The following is an 18,448-nucleotide window of genomic DNA, read 5'->3' on the forward strand; positions in this document are numbered from 1 at the left end:
TACGTGGGAATTTTGACCCCACGTCTCAATGTAATTGCAGAGCAGCACAATTCTGCGGCTCTATTTGTCATCGCGCTCAACGGTTGGGCTGAATAAAGACAGGAGGAGAACTTAGCGCGCCTGTGTGTGTGTGTGTGTGTGTGTGTGTGTGTGCGTGCGTGCGCTTCATTTTGTGAAACCAAATTACCCACAGTTCTTTTCAACCTTGTCACAGGTGCCAATATCACCGTTGATGGCCATTGTTGATAAAACGGTCATTTTGGATTAACTTGTGGGCCATTTTCTTTCACCTTCTGCCGAAGAATTCCTTTGTGTACCCATTGAACGTCTGGATGAGACTTCAGTAATGAATTCAGGACTCTGTGTGTGTGTGTGTGTGTGTGTGTGTGTGTGTGTGTGTGTGTGTGTGTGTGTGTGTGTGTGTGTGTGTGTGAGATACACAATTGGGGCCCCAGAGATTGGAATAGTTTATCTTCATTTTAAATCCCAAATATCACTGCTAATATTTGTTCATTATACTTGTGTCTCTGCACGCCTGTGCAAATTCTTCTTTGCTCTCTACAAAAACACTTTTTTCCCTCTAAAAACATGTCCCTCTGTAATATGGAAAGTCATTGCCCAATGCTGAGTGCATTACCATGTGAATTTATGTTAAGTTTTACTTATTGCTTTGTTCCCTTGAGCTGCTGTTACTTCCCTTATGATACTGAAGTGGATCCGCAGTGTCGAGAAGCATTTTTTTTTTAGAATAACAATTTACACTCACTCTGGTTTCTTTGAGATGAACGCCACATGTAAATAAGGTTCATTCACATTGTTGGCTTTAAAATTCAAACTTGAAGAGTTTGTAAGTAAACTGGCTGAGATGAGACACAGACGATGCACCGGGTCCTCGTCTGAGTGCTGGCTTTCAGCTGTGCTGTATCTCTTCTCCAGCCGTGCACGCACAGACACTGTGCTACACTTACACAGTGAGACAGATGCTCACAGAGACATCCAGATACATTTTGTCCTTGCTGGAGGTCATTGTGTGTGTTTTTGGCCCACTGTGGCCTCAAACCGAGCTCCTGCTGTTTTGTGAACAATTTAACAGCACCAGTCTTTAGCTTCCTGTTGAACACACAGTGGGGGAGGTGTAGGAGGTAATAAATCAGGTTTGGTTATCCTAATTTATAGTTGTCTTTATTTTAAGGATAAAAATAAAATTCACAAGAGGAAGGTGTTGGTGTGTGTGGTTGGGAAGAGAAGGGAGAAGCTAGAATGAAGCACAAACAGAGGGAGGTGTTTGCCTCTCGCTGTAGCGCTGTGAAACATGATCTGTATATTGCAGCTTGTGTAGGTGCTCCAAGAAAATGGGTTCATCGGCATGCAGCACTGTAGATGTGCACGTATGCACTCGCAAAAGAGAGAGGATGCGTGTGTTGCTGAGCTTGTTCTTGCACAGCGGGCAGATGTGAGGTAGGTTGGGGCTACCTCATAACTCCCTGCTGTGAGGCTGCCAGAGGGGAAAAAGAGGAAACTGCCTCCTTCTCCTGAAACGCTCATTTTCCTCTGCTCACTTTTCATCTTTACAATCTCAGCACTTGGGTGTGTATCTTCTTGCAGCAGGCCTCTCAGTCTCACTCTTGTTTTAAAAGAGCTCCTCTTTGTGTTATTTAGCTTAAAAGCTTGTGCAGACATCACTTTGACTCTTACAACAGAAAACATACTCTGCCCCTGACTAAGCACCGCAAGGACCCATATCACACTCTGAGACTTAAAGTGCCCTAATTGACAGCTGACAGATGTGTGGTGAAACCTTTACCTTCAGTCATCAGTTTAAAAAAAATCAAATACACAGGGAGGCATGCCTGCTGGCAGCCAAAGATCCTGCATCAAAATTCTCTGAGCGTAGCCGCTGCTACAACTGCAGTCTGAAAATGTAAACTGATGCTGGTGTAATGACAGGGTGGGTTTGGGTGTTACAGTTTGTACCTGATAATTTATGCCTGAGTACATGAGTACAAATAAAAGGAGTACCACGTAATTTAATGGGTCAGCTTGGGTCCAGAACTGAATGTAGGGCTGTTTTAGGTCTGAGCCGCTAACCTGACGAAAACGCAACACAACTGCTGGTAAGTGCGTGTTGTTTAAAACAGATAGTTGGAGAGGCAGGTCAGTGCTTTTAAAGGTTTATCAGGTGCCAAATCATTTTATAGTTGTGAAATGTAGGACTGTGCAAAAGTTTGAGCCACACCTTAATTCTAACATATGACTTGCTGGGTAATGGGAAACGGGTGCAACAGTTTAAATTTGAAAAGCGTACATGAAAATACAGTATAAAAGGCAAAAACAGAGTTGATATAATGAGCTAATGAGCTTGAGCATCTTTATCTTCAGCACAGCCTGAACTCTCTCAGGCACATTTCTTTGGAATTCCTTTAAGTAGTCTTCAGGAATAGTTCTCCGGGCTTCTTTAAGGACATTCAGAGCTCTTCTTTCGATATTAACTGCCTTTTTGTTCCATTCTCTGCCGAGATGATCCCACACAGTTCTTGTGTAATTTGGCATCCCTCAGCCTTTTCTCCCTGTTCCCTTCCTTAATAATGGCTTCTTGACAGCCACCCTTCACTGACACCATGAGATGAGGCTTTGAGGAACACTAGATGGATCAACTGAAGGACCAGGTGCATCTTTCAGGTCCTGTGTCAGGTGTTTGCTGAAGTTTTTTTTACATGACTTTCAGGTACTGTTCCTCCACTTTAGATAGATTTTTCAGGCTGTCCCCTTTTTTTCTGTCTCCTACTTTTATTACCAGTCCAAAGAAATCGGATTAAATGGTGTGTTTTTGTGACAGGTTGCTAGTAACAAAGTACCTAAAGATAAAATTGAAAATTTGTTCTTTGCTAAGTTGTGTGTTTTGTTTTGTATTTGACAACTCGGGTTTATCCCTTGAGTTAGGCTAAGTGGCTTAACAAAAAACACAAGAAAACAACAACAACCCAAAACACAAAAAAAACACTCTCAAAGTGATGAGGTACAAGGACTGGACTGAAAATGGGTGAAAAAACTTTAAATGACCTTCAGAAAGTGTAAAGAAAGGTTGCTTAAGAAGAACATCTGGCTCAGTACAGGCAAAATATAAAGAACCGAGGAGCGGCTCAAGACTTATTCACAGATAATCAATCAAATGAATCAAGCGTCATCTGGAAGCAGCTTCCTGGCTGTAAGAGCGTCTCGTTTTTGTCTCATTAACTGTCTGGTGGCGCTCACAGTAGTCTGCTGTGACGGGGTCCTCGAGGACTAATGTTACAGGGAAATCATTAGGAAAGTGCTTTGGACTGAGCTTTGCTGAAATCTCTGTTTTCCCCCTATCAGAGTGCTCCACCACCTCCACCCCCCCTCCTCCTCCTATTCCTTCTTTTCAAACGTCAGTGCAGGTACCGTCTCGCTCCCTCCCATCCCTGTCTTTTTGTTACATAATGCCTAGTGGCTGTGCTCACTGTTCAGTTCAAGTTGATTTAAGAGAGATGGTAGTTTAAAGAAACACAAAAACAAGCTGTTTGGGTAAAGCAATATATATGATTATTAAAGATAAAATATGGCGTTAATTTTGTTTGAGTTCCTGCCGTCTCTCTTTACTTCTCACTCTGTTTTGAAGCGTCTGCCTTCCAGCAGATGGGGGAGACTGTAATGGTAGCTGCTTTCCAGGAGGATGTAGCTCAGCTGTATCATGACTGCTAGGCCTGTTGGGCCATATACGTCCTAAGAGTAAGAATAATTTCCTGCTCTCTCTTTTCCTCTCTAACTTTTCCCTGTGTGCATCAGACCTTCACCCCCCTCTTCTTTGTCACTCCAACGTTCTCAGCTCAGGCTGCATAGGAAGCTGGCATTTCTCTTGCCGGGCTTATTAAAGCCTGTGCTTTAGAGCTCTGGGGGGGGGCTAACACTCGAGGGGGACATGACAGTCATTGGCAGCGACAGCAGTTTAGTGACAGCTTCCTAATGTCAGCAGTCACATGGACAGGTAAACATCTACACAGATAGAAGAGAGGTGGATGGAGAGAGACAGAGAAGGTCAGAAGTTGTGGATGAACTCAGCCGGGGGTTCCTGCGTCTTCTTTCCCCGTGCTGTGCAGCTGCTTCAGTGGGAATAAAGCCTCATTAGGATTGAAATGGGAAGGCAGACGAACAGAGACGGCTGCTGGAAATGAGTGGGAGTAAAAACGAGATGGAGATGAGGGAAACGGACACCACAAGAGGCTGTGACACTCATCATATCTATGGAAAGGTCAGGAGATGATCAAGCCTTCAACGTTTTAAACTTTATTTTTTTATATTTTTAAAGTAGGGTGCCGTCGGTGTTTACTGATAGCAAACTGTGGTATGAGGACCACTGTTGGTAATGTTTGTAGTGATACTCAGGTGTATCTAATAAAGTCTTTTTTTTTTTAAATTCTGGTATAGAACCAGTTGAATATTTGTATATAATCCCTGCAGCTGTCAGACTCTATAACAGGGGTCACCAGCCTTTTTAAACCTGAGAGCTAGATAAAATTGTGAACAGTTTGGTTCATCTTTAGTTATATGATAATAACAATTCTATGTTGATATGCTATGTCCTATCACAGGTTCATTTTCAAAAAGGCCTGGGTCGTGTAGCAGCCAACAACTCCTCCAGGCTGTCCTGGTGAGGGAGAAGTTCATGGCCCACTTCTCGGCAGAGGAGCAGTGTCTTGGCAGCCAAAAGAATAGCCCATTTGAAGTCCCAGTGACTTCCCCACAACGGCTCTCAGCCACCCACAAACCTCTAAAGAGCGTTCCTGCCTTTTTAAAAATTTTCTTAATAAATTAGCTCTACTCCAAAATAAACTAACCTCTTTATTCTCTTAACTAATTGGTCTTCACTATGTTCCTATATTTTAGTATATTTTGTCATTAGTATAATATGAAATTAATTCTACATGTCTCAAGTTGTGTGCCAATATTTGCTGTGTAGTGGAACTGAGACATTAGTCATTACAAAAATTTATTTGAGAAAATATTAAAATTCTCAAACAGAAAAACATTAAACATAAATATATAAAATATAACTATTTACAGAGAGATGGGAATAAAAAAAGGACCCAGCTTAAAGTGGAAGAGCCTCAGGGAGAAAAATAAGAACATTGTTTCTGCCCTGGAGAGCCTGCTGCCTCATCAGAAAACGACTGATTGCTAGGGTCCAATGTTTCCAAATTTAACACAGCTGTGCATTTTTCAAAAACTAATTTATAAATTTGAAATTTCACCAATACTCTCGTCTGAGGCGGCATGCTCTCCAGAGCAGGAACAAGGCTGCTCCATTGGAGACTGGCGTGGCCTCTTCAGGGACTCCAGGATGGCCAGCTCCACCGCCGATGGACCGTCCTGGGACCCCGCCCCTCGTCCGCCTCGGAGCTGTCCTCCTCTGTGGGCCTGTAAAACAAAGCACAAAACAACACAAAGAAATGAGAAGGCTGCTACTAGATTTTCATTTTCAACATTGAAAACACAGGATATAAACAGATTGGTTGTAGATATTTAGTAAAGGTAATCACAAGGGAATCCCACAGAGTAAAAAGCTATCAGAGCTTGCTGTACATACCTGTGGGTGCAGCAGCAGGAGAAGCAACAGGTGATGCTCTGCTGCAGAATCAGTTGACTCTGTCAAGACAATATTAAATGTTGACAGGTTGAAAACAATAGTCATAGAGAAAGTATTTACAGTGGTCCCTCATTTATTGCAGCAGGGGTTCTCAGAATAACTAGCCCCTCGCCACGCACTTATGCCGCGTTTTGTCTTCTTCTGCCTGCCACTTTTGTGCGCCTTTTTCCCTCCCGGTGCAGGTGTCTATTTCCGAATGAGGGTCATAGTTATGGGTGTTTTTGTGCTGTTTTTTCTATTGGACGTGATGGTTAGCAAAACCAAACATGATAAATTTGGCAAGCGCAGGAGACACGACATGGAGGAGATTTGTCAATCAGGCTGCAGAATGCAGTGCTCATTGTTGACAGCTGTACTGTGCAATAAAAAACTGCGAAAAAGCGAGGCAGTGACGGATGAACAGCGGGACCACTGTATACTGTTTATTAATAAACAATAACATATATTCCTATATGACAACATACACAGCAGTGGGCGGGCTTGCTAGCTTTAGCACAGCTTTCCCGGGTCAGTCAAAAATTTCAACAGAGAAATGAACGAGCTTACCAGGTTGCCCGATCTCTTCACATATCTTCCTCCAAGTAGGTCCTTTTTATTCCTGTCTCAGTACAGAAAGCAGCTGGTGTCCTACAGCGTTGATTAGCCCTTCCTCCATATTAAATGAAGAGTGAAGGGCTTTGGCTGGATTTGCCCCTTTGACCTAGGTCAGAGCCACGTCACCAGGCTCCTGATTGGTTGTCGCGGCACGAATTGACGCTGGAGTTCAGATTTTTCCAACTCGAGCGGTAGACGCGATACGCGCAAATGCACAAAATGCAACACAAAAACTTGCGCGCATATTTTCATTCGCGCGTCAAATGCGCCAGTCGCGCTACTCTGACGCGCGTTTGTTCCATGTTTTTTTCATCTGTGGATAATGGTTCTCATTATTGTGGTTCGCTGGAGTCCCACAACTTTAAGCCTCATTTAGGTGATTTCTTGATTGAGAACAGGGGTGGCAATAATCAGGAAATTGAACTCAGCTTCAAAGATGAGTTCAGATGATCCACAGATGTACTACACCACAGTTAATTTATGTTATAATTTGTTTTATCACATATAAATGTTTCAATATTTAATATAAAACATTTAAGTGTTACTAATATACAAAAATAGGAAATGAGTAAGGAGGCAAACACTTTTTCACATATGTCTGTATATATTTTTTTTTCAAAAGTATATACAGACAACCAACAAGTGTCTGAACCACTGCAGGTTTACCAACTGACCACTCATCCATCAGTAAAGTAAAAAATAAGGTGATTTTCCTAATTTGGAGCATTGTCAGTACAGTTTACATGTGGTCCCTGTTATGATCTGGCCAGTTGTCTTGTGGTCACAGGACTCAGCAGCACTAAGCAGAGCCTTGTAGGCTCCAGGCAGTGAGAAAGCGGAGCATCACGTACTTTACAGCTGTAGATGAAAAAACTGTTAACATGATGTGTGTAGGAAGGAAATTTTCTACTATAGCAGCAACATCACCAATTTGTATAAAGACATGAAAGACGGAAAAAGATAAATCTTTCTCATGGATTGGGCAGCAAAAGAAACAAAGAGTAAAAGAAAAGAAATCCTTGGACGGACCCAGATCCCTGTCACAGAGACAGAGGTCAGTGTCACAGCCCTTTCAAAAGACACTAAATAAGCTCAAATAGTGGTGAAAATAATGTTTCAGTCATTATTGAAAAGCGCCTGAGGCGACTGTTGTTGTGATTTGGAGCTATACAAATAAAACTGAATTGAATTATTGAACATTAATGAATGTGGAAGAGTTATGGTAGAAAAACAAAATTAGAAAATTCAAACTGTAATGAAAGATTGATATTGTGTTTCTTTTAGCTTTTTGGGTTATTTTACTTATTGTCACGGTCCTGGGTCGGTGACCCAGTGTTGAGTTTCTTGTGTCTCAGAGTTTTTGTATTATGATCTTAGTTCTCTTTGTTGCCCCAGTTTATTCTATAGTCTAGCGTCTTAGTTTGGCTTTCTTGTATTCTGTTTAGTTTTCTGAGTATTTAGTAGCTGCCCTCTGTGTCTCTTTGTTGTTGTTCTCTGTGTTTCTTAGTTGCTCTGTCTCCCCTAGTCAAGTCTGCGTCTGTGCTACTTCCTGTTTTACTTTGAAGGTCTGTATCTCATGTGAGTGTATCCTACTTTGCTTCCTTGTCTCGTCAGTTCTGATTTCCCCCAGCTGTGCTCTCCTTTTGTGTCTCATTCCCCTCGTTATTTCCCAGTGTATTTAAGCCCTGTGTTTCTCTATGTCAGTGTTGCGGTCTCCCTCATGCTGTGTGTGATTCTTCCCGTGTCTCCTGGTGTACATTACAATTAGTTTTTCCCAGTTTAGTTTTATGTTGTTTGTGATCTGTTTTCCAGCAATAAAGCTGTGCTTTTGAGTTCAATTTCTGTCCCCGTGAGTTTGCGTTTGGGTCCAATTCCTGCCTGCCACACAGCCGAAACATGACAGAAGATCGCGACCATTACACGGACCCAGTAAACCGCTCTCAGCTGCGTGAGCGTCAGGGTGCTGCCTTTGCCCAGCTGGAGGAGGAGCTTCGCTTGAGGCCGTGGCGCAATCCTGACTACGGGCGGATTTTCCGAGGAACTCGGCTGGCTCTCGGTGGTCCCCAGAGCTGCCGAAAGCCCCCACCTGCTGCTTCACCTGCACCCAAGCCGCTTCAGGTGGGAATTCTCGGCATCTCTTCAGATGCCCACGCTCCAGCCTCGGCGTCGCCGTTCTGCACGCCGGAGGCTCAGCTGTTTTCTCCGCCCGCTTCCCCTTCCCGAAGGAAGCGGCACACACGCCGCCATAAACTGGACATTGCTGACCAACCTATGGTGGTGAGTTACAATGACTGTTTTTCTCCCGCTTCTCTGGACATAAAAGACAAACTCACTTCTGATCCTTTTGGTGTGTCCCTGCTGGATGATGACATTGACTGGGACAATTATTTTCGTTCAGCTCCCTGGGAGGGGGGGTTAATTAAGGACAATTCACACACTTCAAACCCTTCGAAAACTGCTAAATTCATTATTCATTATTCATTTTTGATAGGTCTGTTTTTGTTGACCCAGTATATATTAATCCTGAGCCTACCCATTCTAAGACTACTCGTGTTCCTGCTCCCAGGGCAGCTCGGGCCCAGCGTACCCCTGCACCCGTACCAGTTCCTCGTGTGAGGGAGGCTGGGGCCCAGTTGGTCCCCGCTTTGATTTCCAGGCCGGCTGAGGCCCTGTCAGTTTCTGCACCCGTACCAGCTCCTCGGGTGAGAACGGCAGCTGCCGTGCCGGTGACGGTCCCGGCTTCTATGGTGAGGGGGGCTGTGAACCAGTCCACCCCTGCACCCACGCCGGTCCCCAGGGTGAGGTCAGCCAGGATACAGCCCGTCTCCGCACCCGTACCTACTCCTCGGGTGGGAGCGGCAGTGTCCGGCAGGCCTGCACCTGTTCCTGTTTCTGCTGAAGGCTCAGGCGAGCCCACCCAGCAGTCCTCCCTGTGTTCCAGAGGGTCAGGAGACTTAAGGCCACAACCATCATCACCACCATCACTACTGTATGCATTTCAGTCTATAGCACAGTCATTAGCTCTGTTAGCAGCTCAGTCCATAGTTCAATTTCCTGTGTTACCGTTAGCTCAGCCCTTCACCCACTGTGCAGCTCACCCTTCTATTCAACCAGAAGGGGACCGCATCTCTCTAATAAATCCCGGACAGACTGTTTGCACTGCACAGCCCCAGCCGTTGCATCCTGAGCCGCCTGTGTGCCCTGTGCAGCTTCAGTTAGCGTCCCTTCAGCCAGAGGTCTCCGTACCTGCTGGCTCTGTCTGTTTATTCAGCTGGGGGTTCAGGAGAACTGCACCAGCCTCGTGCCTCGTCAGCTGGAGGGTGGCAAATGTCACACAGTTTGATATATATTATTGTGCTAAACTTCATGTGTTACAGCGACAACATGCAAACCTTCGTTATTAACTGCAGCTTCAACACTGAGCTGCAAACATGCTTTTCCCGCAGTAACATGACGATAAGAACACATGTTCGTTGATTACAGCACAGTGTGAAAGTGACAGAGAGCACACAGTGTGTTAGGACGATTTGGAAATCCAACATTTTTGTCGTTTGGACATTTTAACTTAAATATAGAAAACAAAAACGTAAGCGCGTATGTGTCCTTACAGCATGGATAAAAAGGCCGTTTGCGAGCTGTCCTTTCGCTTACGGCCATACCACCCTGAACACGCCCGATCTCGTCTGATCTCGGACGCTAAGCAGGGTCGGGCCTGGTCAGTACTTGGATGGGAGACCGCCTGGGAATACCAGGTGCTGTAAGCTTTTGCACTTTGACACAAAAACTGCAGAGGGCGCTGCTCTTTAGGAAAAAACTTCATGACCTCTCTCCTAATTTTATGCATATGTACAGTTAAAAAATTAAAACAACAATCATCTCTGCAGCTTATTGGAGACACTCTCGTGATTCTGTTGTAGAGCAGAGCTTCAGCTCAGTGTGACTTCATGAGTCTGAAAGCTCCAGGATGACAAAAATACACCAACATCATTCCTCACTTTACTTTCTGGACAAAGATGAGGTTACACAAGAAAAGCTGCCGATATGTGAAGATTTATACTCAAATTGTATTCTTGTATTTGTGTCTTGCTAATAATAAATAATAATAAAAGCTGTTGCACACGTTCTTCTCTCTGCCAAAGCAACACTGTCCTGTTAATAGGATTTATTTTATTCATATATAACTTTGTAAAAAGCATTTTAATGCTGTGAGTAATGACTTTACTGTTGGGCGACGTGTCTGTTACGCCGCTCAGCTCTGTCGGACCAGGATGGCCGAGTGGTGAAGGCGTTGGACTTAAGATCCAATGGACATTTGTCCACGTGGGTTCAAACCCCACTCCTGGTAAAGAAATCAACCTGTAGCCAGCGTACAAATGATCCATAGGGAGTGGACCAGAGAGAAGACAGTGTTCGATTCCTCAGAAGTGACAAAGCCGGACGGGCTTTTGGATGTGCTGAAAGTTCATGTGAATGTGTCCTGTTGAATACAAAAATGGCAGTGGTGTGGAAGATGATCCAATCCAGCATTATCTATAAAGCACTTTAAAGTACCCAGCGCAGGACCAAAGTGCTGTACAGTAAATAAGTTAAAAAAGAAAACAGTAGAATAAAACAAAACACATAATACGTAAAGATTAAAACAGCCGTATATTAAAAAAAACGAGACAGAACAGCATATAATCAACTAAAACAACTAACATGAAAATAAACTAAAACTGACATCTTACAAGGTGTCAAAGGTGAGGTGTTACCACTTTGCCAAGGACTGGAAGAAGACCCAAAGAGTCCCCCTTAGATCAGAGGGAATTTGTTATTACTGTGAACCATTGACTGTAGAAAACATGGACGACGCCACAGCTCCCCAAAAATGAAGCCAAAACGTCTCTATCGCCCCCTGGTGTCTGGCTGCAGTATAGGTCATAAACCCCGCCTCCTCCATGTTAGCGGATGGGACTGGGGTCAGACTAAAATAAATTTATTCTCCTTAGAATCTTTGGAAAAAAATTATCTTTCTTTTGTTATCAATAGTTCTCATCATGCTGATTGATGTCCAAGGGGTCTCCTTTCCCATAAGTTTGATTCTAATTCCTACAGCGGCGATGTTAAATTGGGGTGAAACGTCATCATAGCAGCTTTGACTGGCAGCTGCAGTCACGGAGAAACTTGCGTATCTCTGTTCGGGAATAGCAGATAGAGCGTAGGCTCTGAGAGGAGGGCCAGCGTTTACGTTACGAAAACACGACCGAGTGTTTTAACCTGACAGTCTGAGGTGTTCTTCAGTAAACTGGACTACCCGACAGAAGGACCCGAGGCCCCGCTGCACTTTTTCGGTAAGTTAATTGTGTTTGTAAGCTAATCCGTAACTACCGTCCTTAGCTATGTCCTGAGACCTAGCTAGCTAAAATGAGCACTCGGCTGTCGGGGTTCGTTTAGCTAATCTGTGCAGGTGAATGAATTTACTAAAGAAATCAAGAGAAACGCCCCGGGCTACTCAGTCACTAATTACTGTTACTGTACTTTTATTACAAGTATTATACTGTAAAAGCAACAGGCTGCACCCTGCTGCAGCTCCTGTGCAGAGCTGAATGTTAAATATGTGCAAACAACAGCATGTTTTCAGTCTCTTGCCACATCTGTAAAGACAGTAACATATTTTTTAAAAGCTATTACTTCAGTAACTCCTCATTAATCAGGAACTATGGATTAAAGTACTGTAGTGTACTGTAATACTGAAAAAAATGTAAGAGAAGAACTTCAGATCCTGGGTGTGTGAGGACAGAAGAATCAGCTTTATTTCAATTTTGAGGGATAAAATTTATATCTGAGTTTGATGGTTCTGTTCTCTTTGTGATTACAGGAGCTGCCCTCAGATTCAGACCTCAGCACCACCCAGTGACAGCAGACAGATCATCCAACATGTTAACTGCAAAATGAACTGATGAAAACAGTGCAAAGGTTAAAGTACCACATGAGCTGTAGTGAAAGCTGCAGCTCTATTGATAAAGTTAAAGACAAAAAAACAAAAGGATTAATCACCCCTGTAACTGTGTCACTATATATCAGCATTAACAGGACCTCAGTTTGGTGTTTCACAAAGCTGCTGATCTCAGACCTGCACAGCTTCTGTTTTAAACACTTGATGTACTCAGCTGCATGAAGAGCATATGAGATTTTCTCTGGCACAATTAAATAAAACCTGATGAAGGTCAAAGGTCGTCACTTGTATGTTGAACTACAAACTTGTCATCTGGAATTCTTTCACAGTTTTTTGCACATAGTGTGTTATTTACCATAAAGTGATTCAGAGTTGTTCATACCAGAGTAACTAGAGAGGATCATATATTTTTAAATATATAACTTTCTACAGGGCTGAATATAATATCTTTATGTAAAAGTCCGGAGCCTCTGGGGAGTATCCGAGTATTTATAACATTACACAAACCAAAGGTCTCCATCACAGTGTTCATGAAATGCTGGGTTTATCCATCTCCTGGGGCGGGCCTACAGAGGAGTGCTGAAGATTTCCCTGTGAGGGAGCTGCTGGTGAAGATCATGAGTCCTGCTTGATCTATGCGATGAGCTTCAGTCTTCCTGGTGTTTCTTAAATGAAGCCTCTTTCAGTGGGTCAACAGAACTTCTGGCACAGGACAGCTGTGATGAAGAAAGGGAAGAAGTTTCTCCAAACCTCTGGACCCAGGAAACCCAGCTTGGTCCTGATGGTCTCCCTCACTAGTTTCTCCCCAGGGTGAATGTAGCTGTTGATAAAATATGGACTCTATTATTAAATGAAAAGAACAAATTAGACTACATTACTGAAACGTTCTGCTGATGTTTTTAAAGTCTCCATGTTACCAGGATGTAGAGGGCTCTGAAGATTTAAACAGTTTTAGATCCATTACACTCACAGTCTTATGTTAAAATCTCAAAGGACAGCATTATATTTTTGATATTAACAGTAACTCTGGGCCTCTGTAGAGTGTGCAGATGATCTCCTCGCTGTCTAAAAATGGATAACAAACATAAGAAGTGCTGAATCCTTCAATAACACAGACTATTAGACTAGCAGGTGTGTAGCATCGCTACCTAGCTAACAACAAGCCTCCAACACAGTGCGTATGCTAGCGGCTAATCTAACTAATGAATTAACAACAGAGTGATTTTAGAACTATAAGATGATAAGCTGTGCGTCTTTTTTTATAACAGTGACATGGTTGTATTTACCTTAATTAAAGGAGTTGTCAGCCGCGGTAAACCAGCAAAAAAACTCGAGCAGCCGGGCTACGTAAAAAGTGCAGGGGGGCGTGTTTGCGGTCATGTCCAGCGGGTGTGTGGGCGGGAGTGTTACACAGTCGCTCCACCTCAAGTCACTACTGCGCAGACTCTGGCTCCAAATTTGCAAGATGGCAGCCTCCACAAGCGGGGTATTTTGGCTGTGTCCCAATTCAGGGTATGCACAGAAATGAAGGAGAAAAAATGTTTTGTTGGTCATTCATTTTTGTCATGACATCACTTTGATTAGTTGAGACCACAGGACTGTAAAACATGATAGTTGGGCTTCATTTCTGTACTGAACAGTCATTTCAAGATTAGTTAGTAAATAATAATTAGCTAATGTTGTTCATGAGACTAAAGTCATCTCACTGTGGTAATGTTAATATAATATGGACAATATTATATATATTGTCAGATTATATATATATATATATATGAGCTTGAACTCTGGGTCAAAGATGCAAGTAGCAGTTATTTATATTTCCTATCACCTTAAATCTTCACTCAAAGACAAGTATCTGTGACAGTGTATATACAGATGTATTATATATAAGAGACAAACATTGTTCTTTTAATATGTTGGCATTACTAAATTTGGCTCAATGCTTACATATATGTGTAAAAAGAAAATGTACGAGCTGTGATAACTGTTTCTGATAAAATGAAGAGTAGACTGATATATTAAATATTCCTTTATTAGGTGAGAAAATCAGACCATGTCATAACTGTTGTAAGTCATACAGAATAGATATCAGAGCCTTAAACAGGCTGACTTCTGCTAAATGGGTCAAACTGGGCAGAAAGTATACAAACACATAACATCCTTATAGAATATGATGTAAGACTATAGATCAACTTACCTCAGAATATATAAAGCATTATAAACAATTACAGCAATATGATGCAACAAACACAGCAGTGCTACTAATCCAAAATACTCAAAGCTTCATAGAACTGAAACAAACATTTATTTTTAGCTCCATTCTGCTGCTGATACATACTTTAGGTTTCTGGACATTAAACTTGTTGCTGCCTTTCATAGTGTGTAACTTGAAGGCCCTGAGTACTTTCTCCCACACTGAAAACACTGGAATGATAACATTATTTGAACATTACCTAATAAGACTGATTCAGGACAGACAATTAGTTATGTTAAACTTTCCTAGCAGTCCTTCACAAACAGGAAACAGTCTGTCTATTCTCTCCATCTGTCAGCTGCTGCTGGCTCTTCCTCCTCCTCTTCCTCACACACTGCTGAGTTTGTCCTGGTGGATCATCAGGGGTGCAAAGCCTCACAGATGATGTGCAGCAGTGGGTCCCTCAGTCTGTCCTCACTCTGGACACTTGCAGTTGTCACACATGGAAATCAAATGTGTGATAAGCTGCAGGATTCAAACACAAGTGTAACTTATAAATACATGTTCATACTTTTATTCCACAATCAGAGAGAAAGAAACAGAGAGAGTGCAGGACAGACAGACAGGTGACAGTCTCAGGTGTATACACTGCTACAAAACAGCACAAGAGAAGGAGGATTTAGTGTTTGTGTTATTACGAGTGCTGAACAAGAAGAGTTCCCAGATGGTACAGTGGACACATGTGTGACTCCTGTGATTAAAGCATCTTTCTTTCAGCTTAACGAGTGAACCGTCAGCTCGTTCAAACACACGTTAAAGTCCGTTTGGCTCGACACCACCGAACAGAGGCAGCAATATAACATAGCTAACATTAACAGTGCAGTGAATCCTGCTTGTGCCGTCATATTCAGGACTGCAAACCGAGCAGCATCACTGACTTTCAGCTTGTTGTGTTTGTGGATATATGACTGACTTTAATTATCCATAAAATCATCACATTCTCTGTAAGATTAAGGTCAACTATATATATATTTTGAAGTAGAGGCTTTAAAACCAAGTTACCGCTAAAAGTACAAAGTACAAACATCACTAATGTCACATAACTTTGCCGACATGTAGCCAACAGTAATGTTTTAATGTTCTTAAACATTCGCACATAAATAAGTGACATCATATTCAGTACTTACTTTTGACAGTTCACTCTTGCCGCTCCCTTCTGCCGTATTTTGCAGCAAAATTATCCACACCCACCCGCGCGCTATGGATTGTGGGATATATGGGACCACCGAAGCGTGCACGGACCACGCTTGATATTTGGGGAAATCGATGGCGCATTTGGAGTATGCATTTGAAGTGCACTTTGAATTGGGACAGCCGTCGTCGCGTGGCGGTGACGTACTCGCACTTGAAATGCGTACTTCAAGCGTGCATACCCTGAATTGGGACACAGCCCATGTCTCTGAACATGTGCCATTTATGGTCCTTATACACACAATACGGTAATATTACGTTGAAGCACAGTACATATTACTCCGCGAGGCTCCTCGGTAGCCGTAATGCTCCGACAATCCATCAAGCGGTGCAGCTCCGTAACTTACCAAAGTCGAACTAAAACATTTTTTGACAGGTTGCTGAGCGCTGTGTATCACATAAAATCGGTTCGCGGTCATCAAGCACAACCAGAATTCATACAAAAGGCGCGCAATCAACTTTTGAGAAAATGAAAGGATTTCAGGCCGTGCATGGCGTTAGCGTGGCTAGCTCGTTAGCGTGGTTAGCTCGTTAACACGTTGACGCCGTCCAGCCCCACGCACGGGGCGATGCGCAGTAACTCATTAACGGAGATTTGCCGTGTCCATCTTGTCGCTGCCTGCAGGTGAAGCGATGGGGGAGGAGGGGGAGTTGTGTTCAGTGAAGGAGAGGCGAGGTCGAGTAACGTTGCGTAAAGACAAAAGTGGACGAAAGAGAGGCAAACTTGCGGCTCCACAACTATAATTATAACGTAACATAGACTATATCGCTATGAAGGATATTGTCACATGTTATATCTCGTATAAAAATATATCGATATTTTTAAAAAACTCGATATATCGCCCAGCTCTAGTCTGGAGTCTCGCGGAGTGATGCGTACTGTGCTTCAAGGTAATATTACCGTATTGTGTGTGTATAAGGACCATAAATGGCACCTGTTAAGAGACGTGGTTATGCAGCTGATTTCAAACTCCAGGCTGTCAGTCACGCAGTAGAAGTTGGGAACAGAGCAGCTGTGAAATCTGTCTATGTTATTATGCTCAGCGTCTTTTAGTTTACATTTTGACTGCACAATTGTGAGCTCTTTGTTATGCACAAAAACATCATTGTTTTCTTTTATTTATGGAGCATCATTATTTAATAAATGCTCATAATTTATTTTTGAGTAGTTGTTTTCAGGTACATCTATGCTGTATGTTAATAAAAGTGCCTGTGTGACATCTGGGACAGCTTTAAATAAGAACTCTCTTTTTGGTCTTACTTTATTGCTTTAAAAAAATATCGAGATATATATCTTATATTGCCATCCAGCTAAAAAATATCGAGATATGAATTTTGGGTCATATCGCCCAGCCCTACATGTAATTATGTTTTTTGTTCTTATCATGAATCGCTTTGGAAAACACTACCTGATAGGGTTAAGGTTAAAGTTATGGTTAGAGTTAATGTTAGGAGCCTCTGCTCCAAGTGTGTGTTACTGCCGTGAGCAGCAATCTGTATTCAGTGTATTCAAATGAGAATCTGGAGAGTCTCATAAGGATGCGGAAGGGTACCTTTCACATTACTATGAAACACCTCGGGCCATGACTGTGTCGTTGGTATGTTACGTGTTGGGAATAAGAATGCTCTTATGGACTGAGGGCCTTTATTGGCTACAGAGATTCATAAGAGGCAGGGGTAAGGAAATGTGGGTTCCAGTAATAATCCTGAACATACACCTGAGAAAACTTCAAAATCAGAAAAAAAGTGTCAAAGTAATCTTAAAATATATAATGTGCTTGTTACTCTGCTACAACTGGGATCATGTACCGCATAAAAAGACTAGATAGTCTATGTGATGTGGATGCTAGAGAAAAAGCCATGGTCAATATTTTACCGTATAGTATTTTACTTTTGTTTTGCTTCAGCCAAACATAGAAAGAAAATAAAAAAACATTTTCTAATACTTATGTCTTATGAGATTCCTTATGATCAAACTGAGACAAGACCACAGTCTGTGAGGACCTGAAGGCCCCAATTGCAATAAGATGCTAGCATAAAACAAGTAATAAAAAGACAACATATTTTGATCAAATAGCGCTGCAGTCATTGTCTTCATACTGGTAGTGATGATGCAGTTCTGATAAATGCCTGTAACAGAAAGATTAACCATATATCGTGCTCAGTGGTGAAACTGCTTTGTAAGTTCCTTACAAACCATTTTATACTGATTAAAAAACAGAAATGAGAATGCTATATCTGAGCAGAGATAAGCAACAGACAGCTGTGAAAGTAAGATATTCAAAGTCACTGAGCCAAAGACGCAGCTACAGAACTCATGACTCAAGAGTTTGCAAAATATATCCTTTCAAGAAACAAAGCTAAAAAATGAGTTTATTGTTCATTATGATTGTGAGCAGATATAATCTGACCAGTTTTTACATTTAGATCTTACATGATGTGTAAAGGATCACTCAGGCAGGCAGAAGTCAGCATCGAGGCCTGTACTAATGTTTACTGAACTTATTTACAGTGAGTCAACAATCCAAACACAATGACCGACACTAGTGACGGTCCTGATTCCACAGGGCAGTGACAGATCCAAACCACTTCACAGAGTCTTTAGAATTAATCCTGAACAGCTCACCACTTTCCAACATTGGCTTCTCCACAGGAATCTGCACACAGGAAAATAACTAATGATGGGACATACTGAACATTTGTGGAGAAATCCAGTACGTTTTTTATGAAGCACATATCAAAGCTCGCTTTCTTAAGAGCGAGTAATGTTTCTGATAAGAAAATTATTAGAGTCTTGCTTTTTAGGGCT

The 18,448-nt window shown here is 42.4% G+C and overlaps 1 protein-coding gene and 2 non-coding genes across 11 annotated transcripts in view; all 3 read left to right on the forward strand.

Annotated features, from left to right (window-relative positions):
• The window catches only part of LOC120436074 (ribonuclease-like 3), a 169,999-nt gene that overhangs the window by 3,955 nt on the left and 147,596 nt on the right, over positions 1-18,448 (forward strand). Inside the window, exon 3 of one of the 9 annotated variants that reach the window (XM_039606414.1) lies at positions 8,378-8,908. The exons of 6 other annotated variants lie outside the window; for them this stretch is intronic. In XM_039606414.1, the coding sequence (XP_039462348.1) occupies positions 8,378-8,875 (498 nt within the window). In that variant the 3' untranslated portion in view covers positions 8,876-8,908. Of the gene's footprint in view, positions 1-3,997; positions 4,271-8,377; positions 8,909-13,656; positions 13,707-18,448 lie in introns of those variants that run through there. 2 more of the 9 variants (XR_005610109.1, XR_005610108.1) reach the window with 2 other exon arrangements.
• On the forward strand, positions 9,905-10,023 carry LOC120436567. The gene has a single exon (XR_005610551.1). It is a non-coding gene; the product is annotated as a 5S ribosomal RNA (ribosomal RNA).
• Positions 10,522-10,604, forward strand: trnal-uaa. The gene has a single exon. It is a non-coding gene; the product is annotated as a tRNA-Leu (tRNA).

The sequence above is a fragment of the Oreochromis aureus genome, linkage group 23 (assembly GCF_013358895.1).
Source record: "Oreochromis aureus strain Israel breed Guangdong linkage group 23, ZZ_aureus, whole genome shotgun sequence".
In the NCBI taxonomy this organism is placed as follows: Eukaryota; Metazoa; Chordata; class Actinopteri; order Cichliformes; family Cichlidae; genus Oreochromis; species Oreochromis aureus.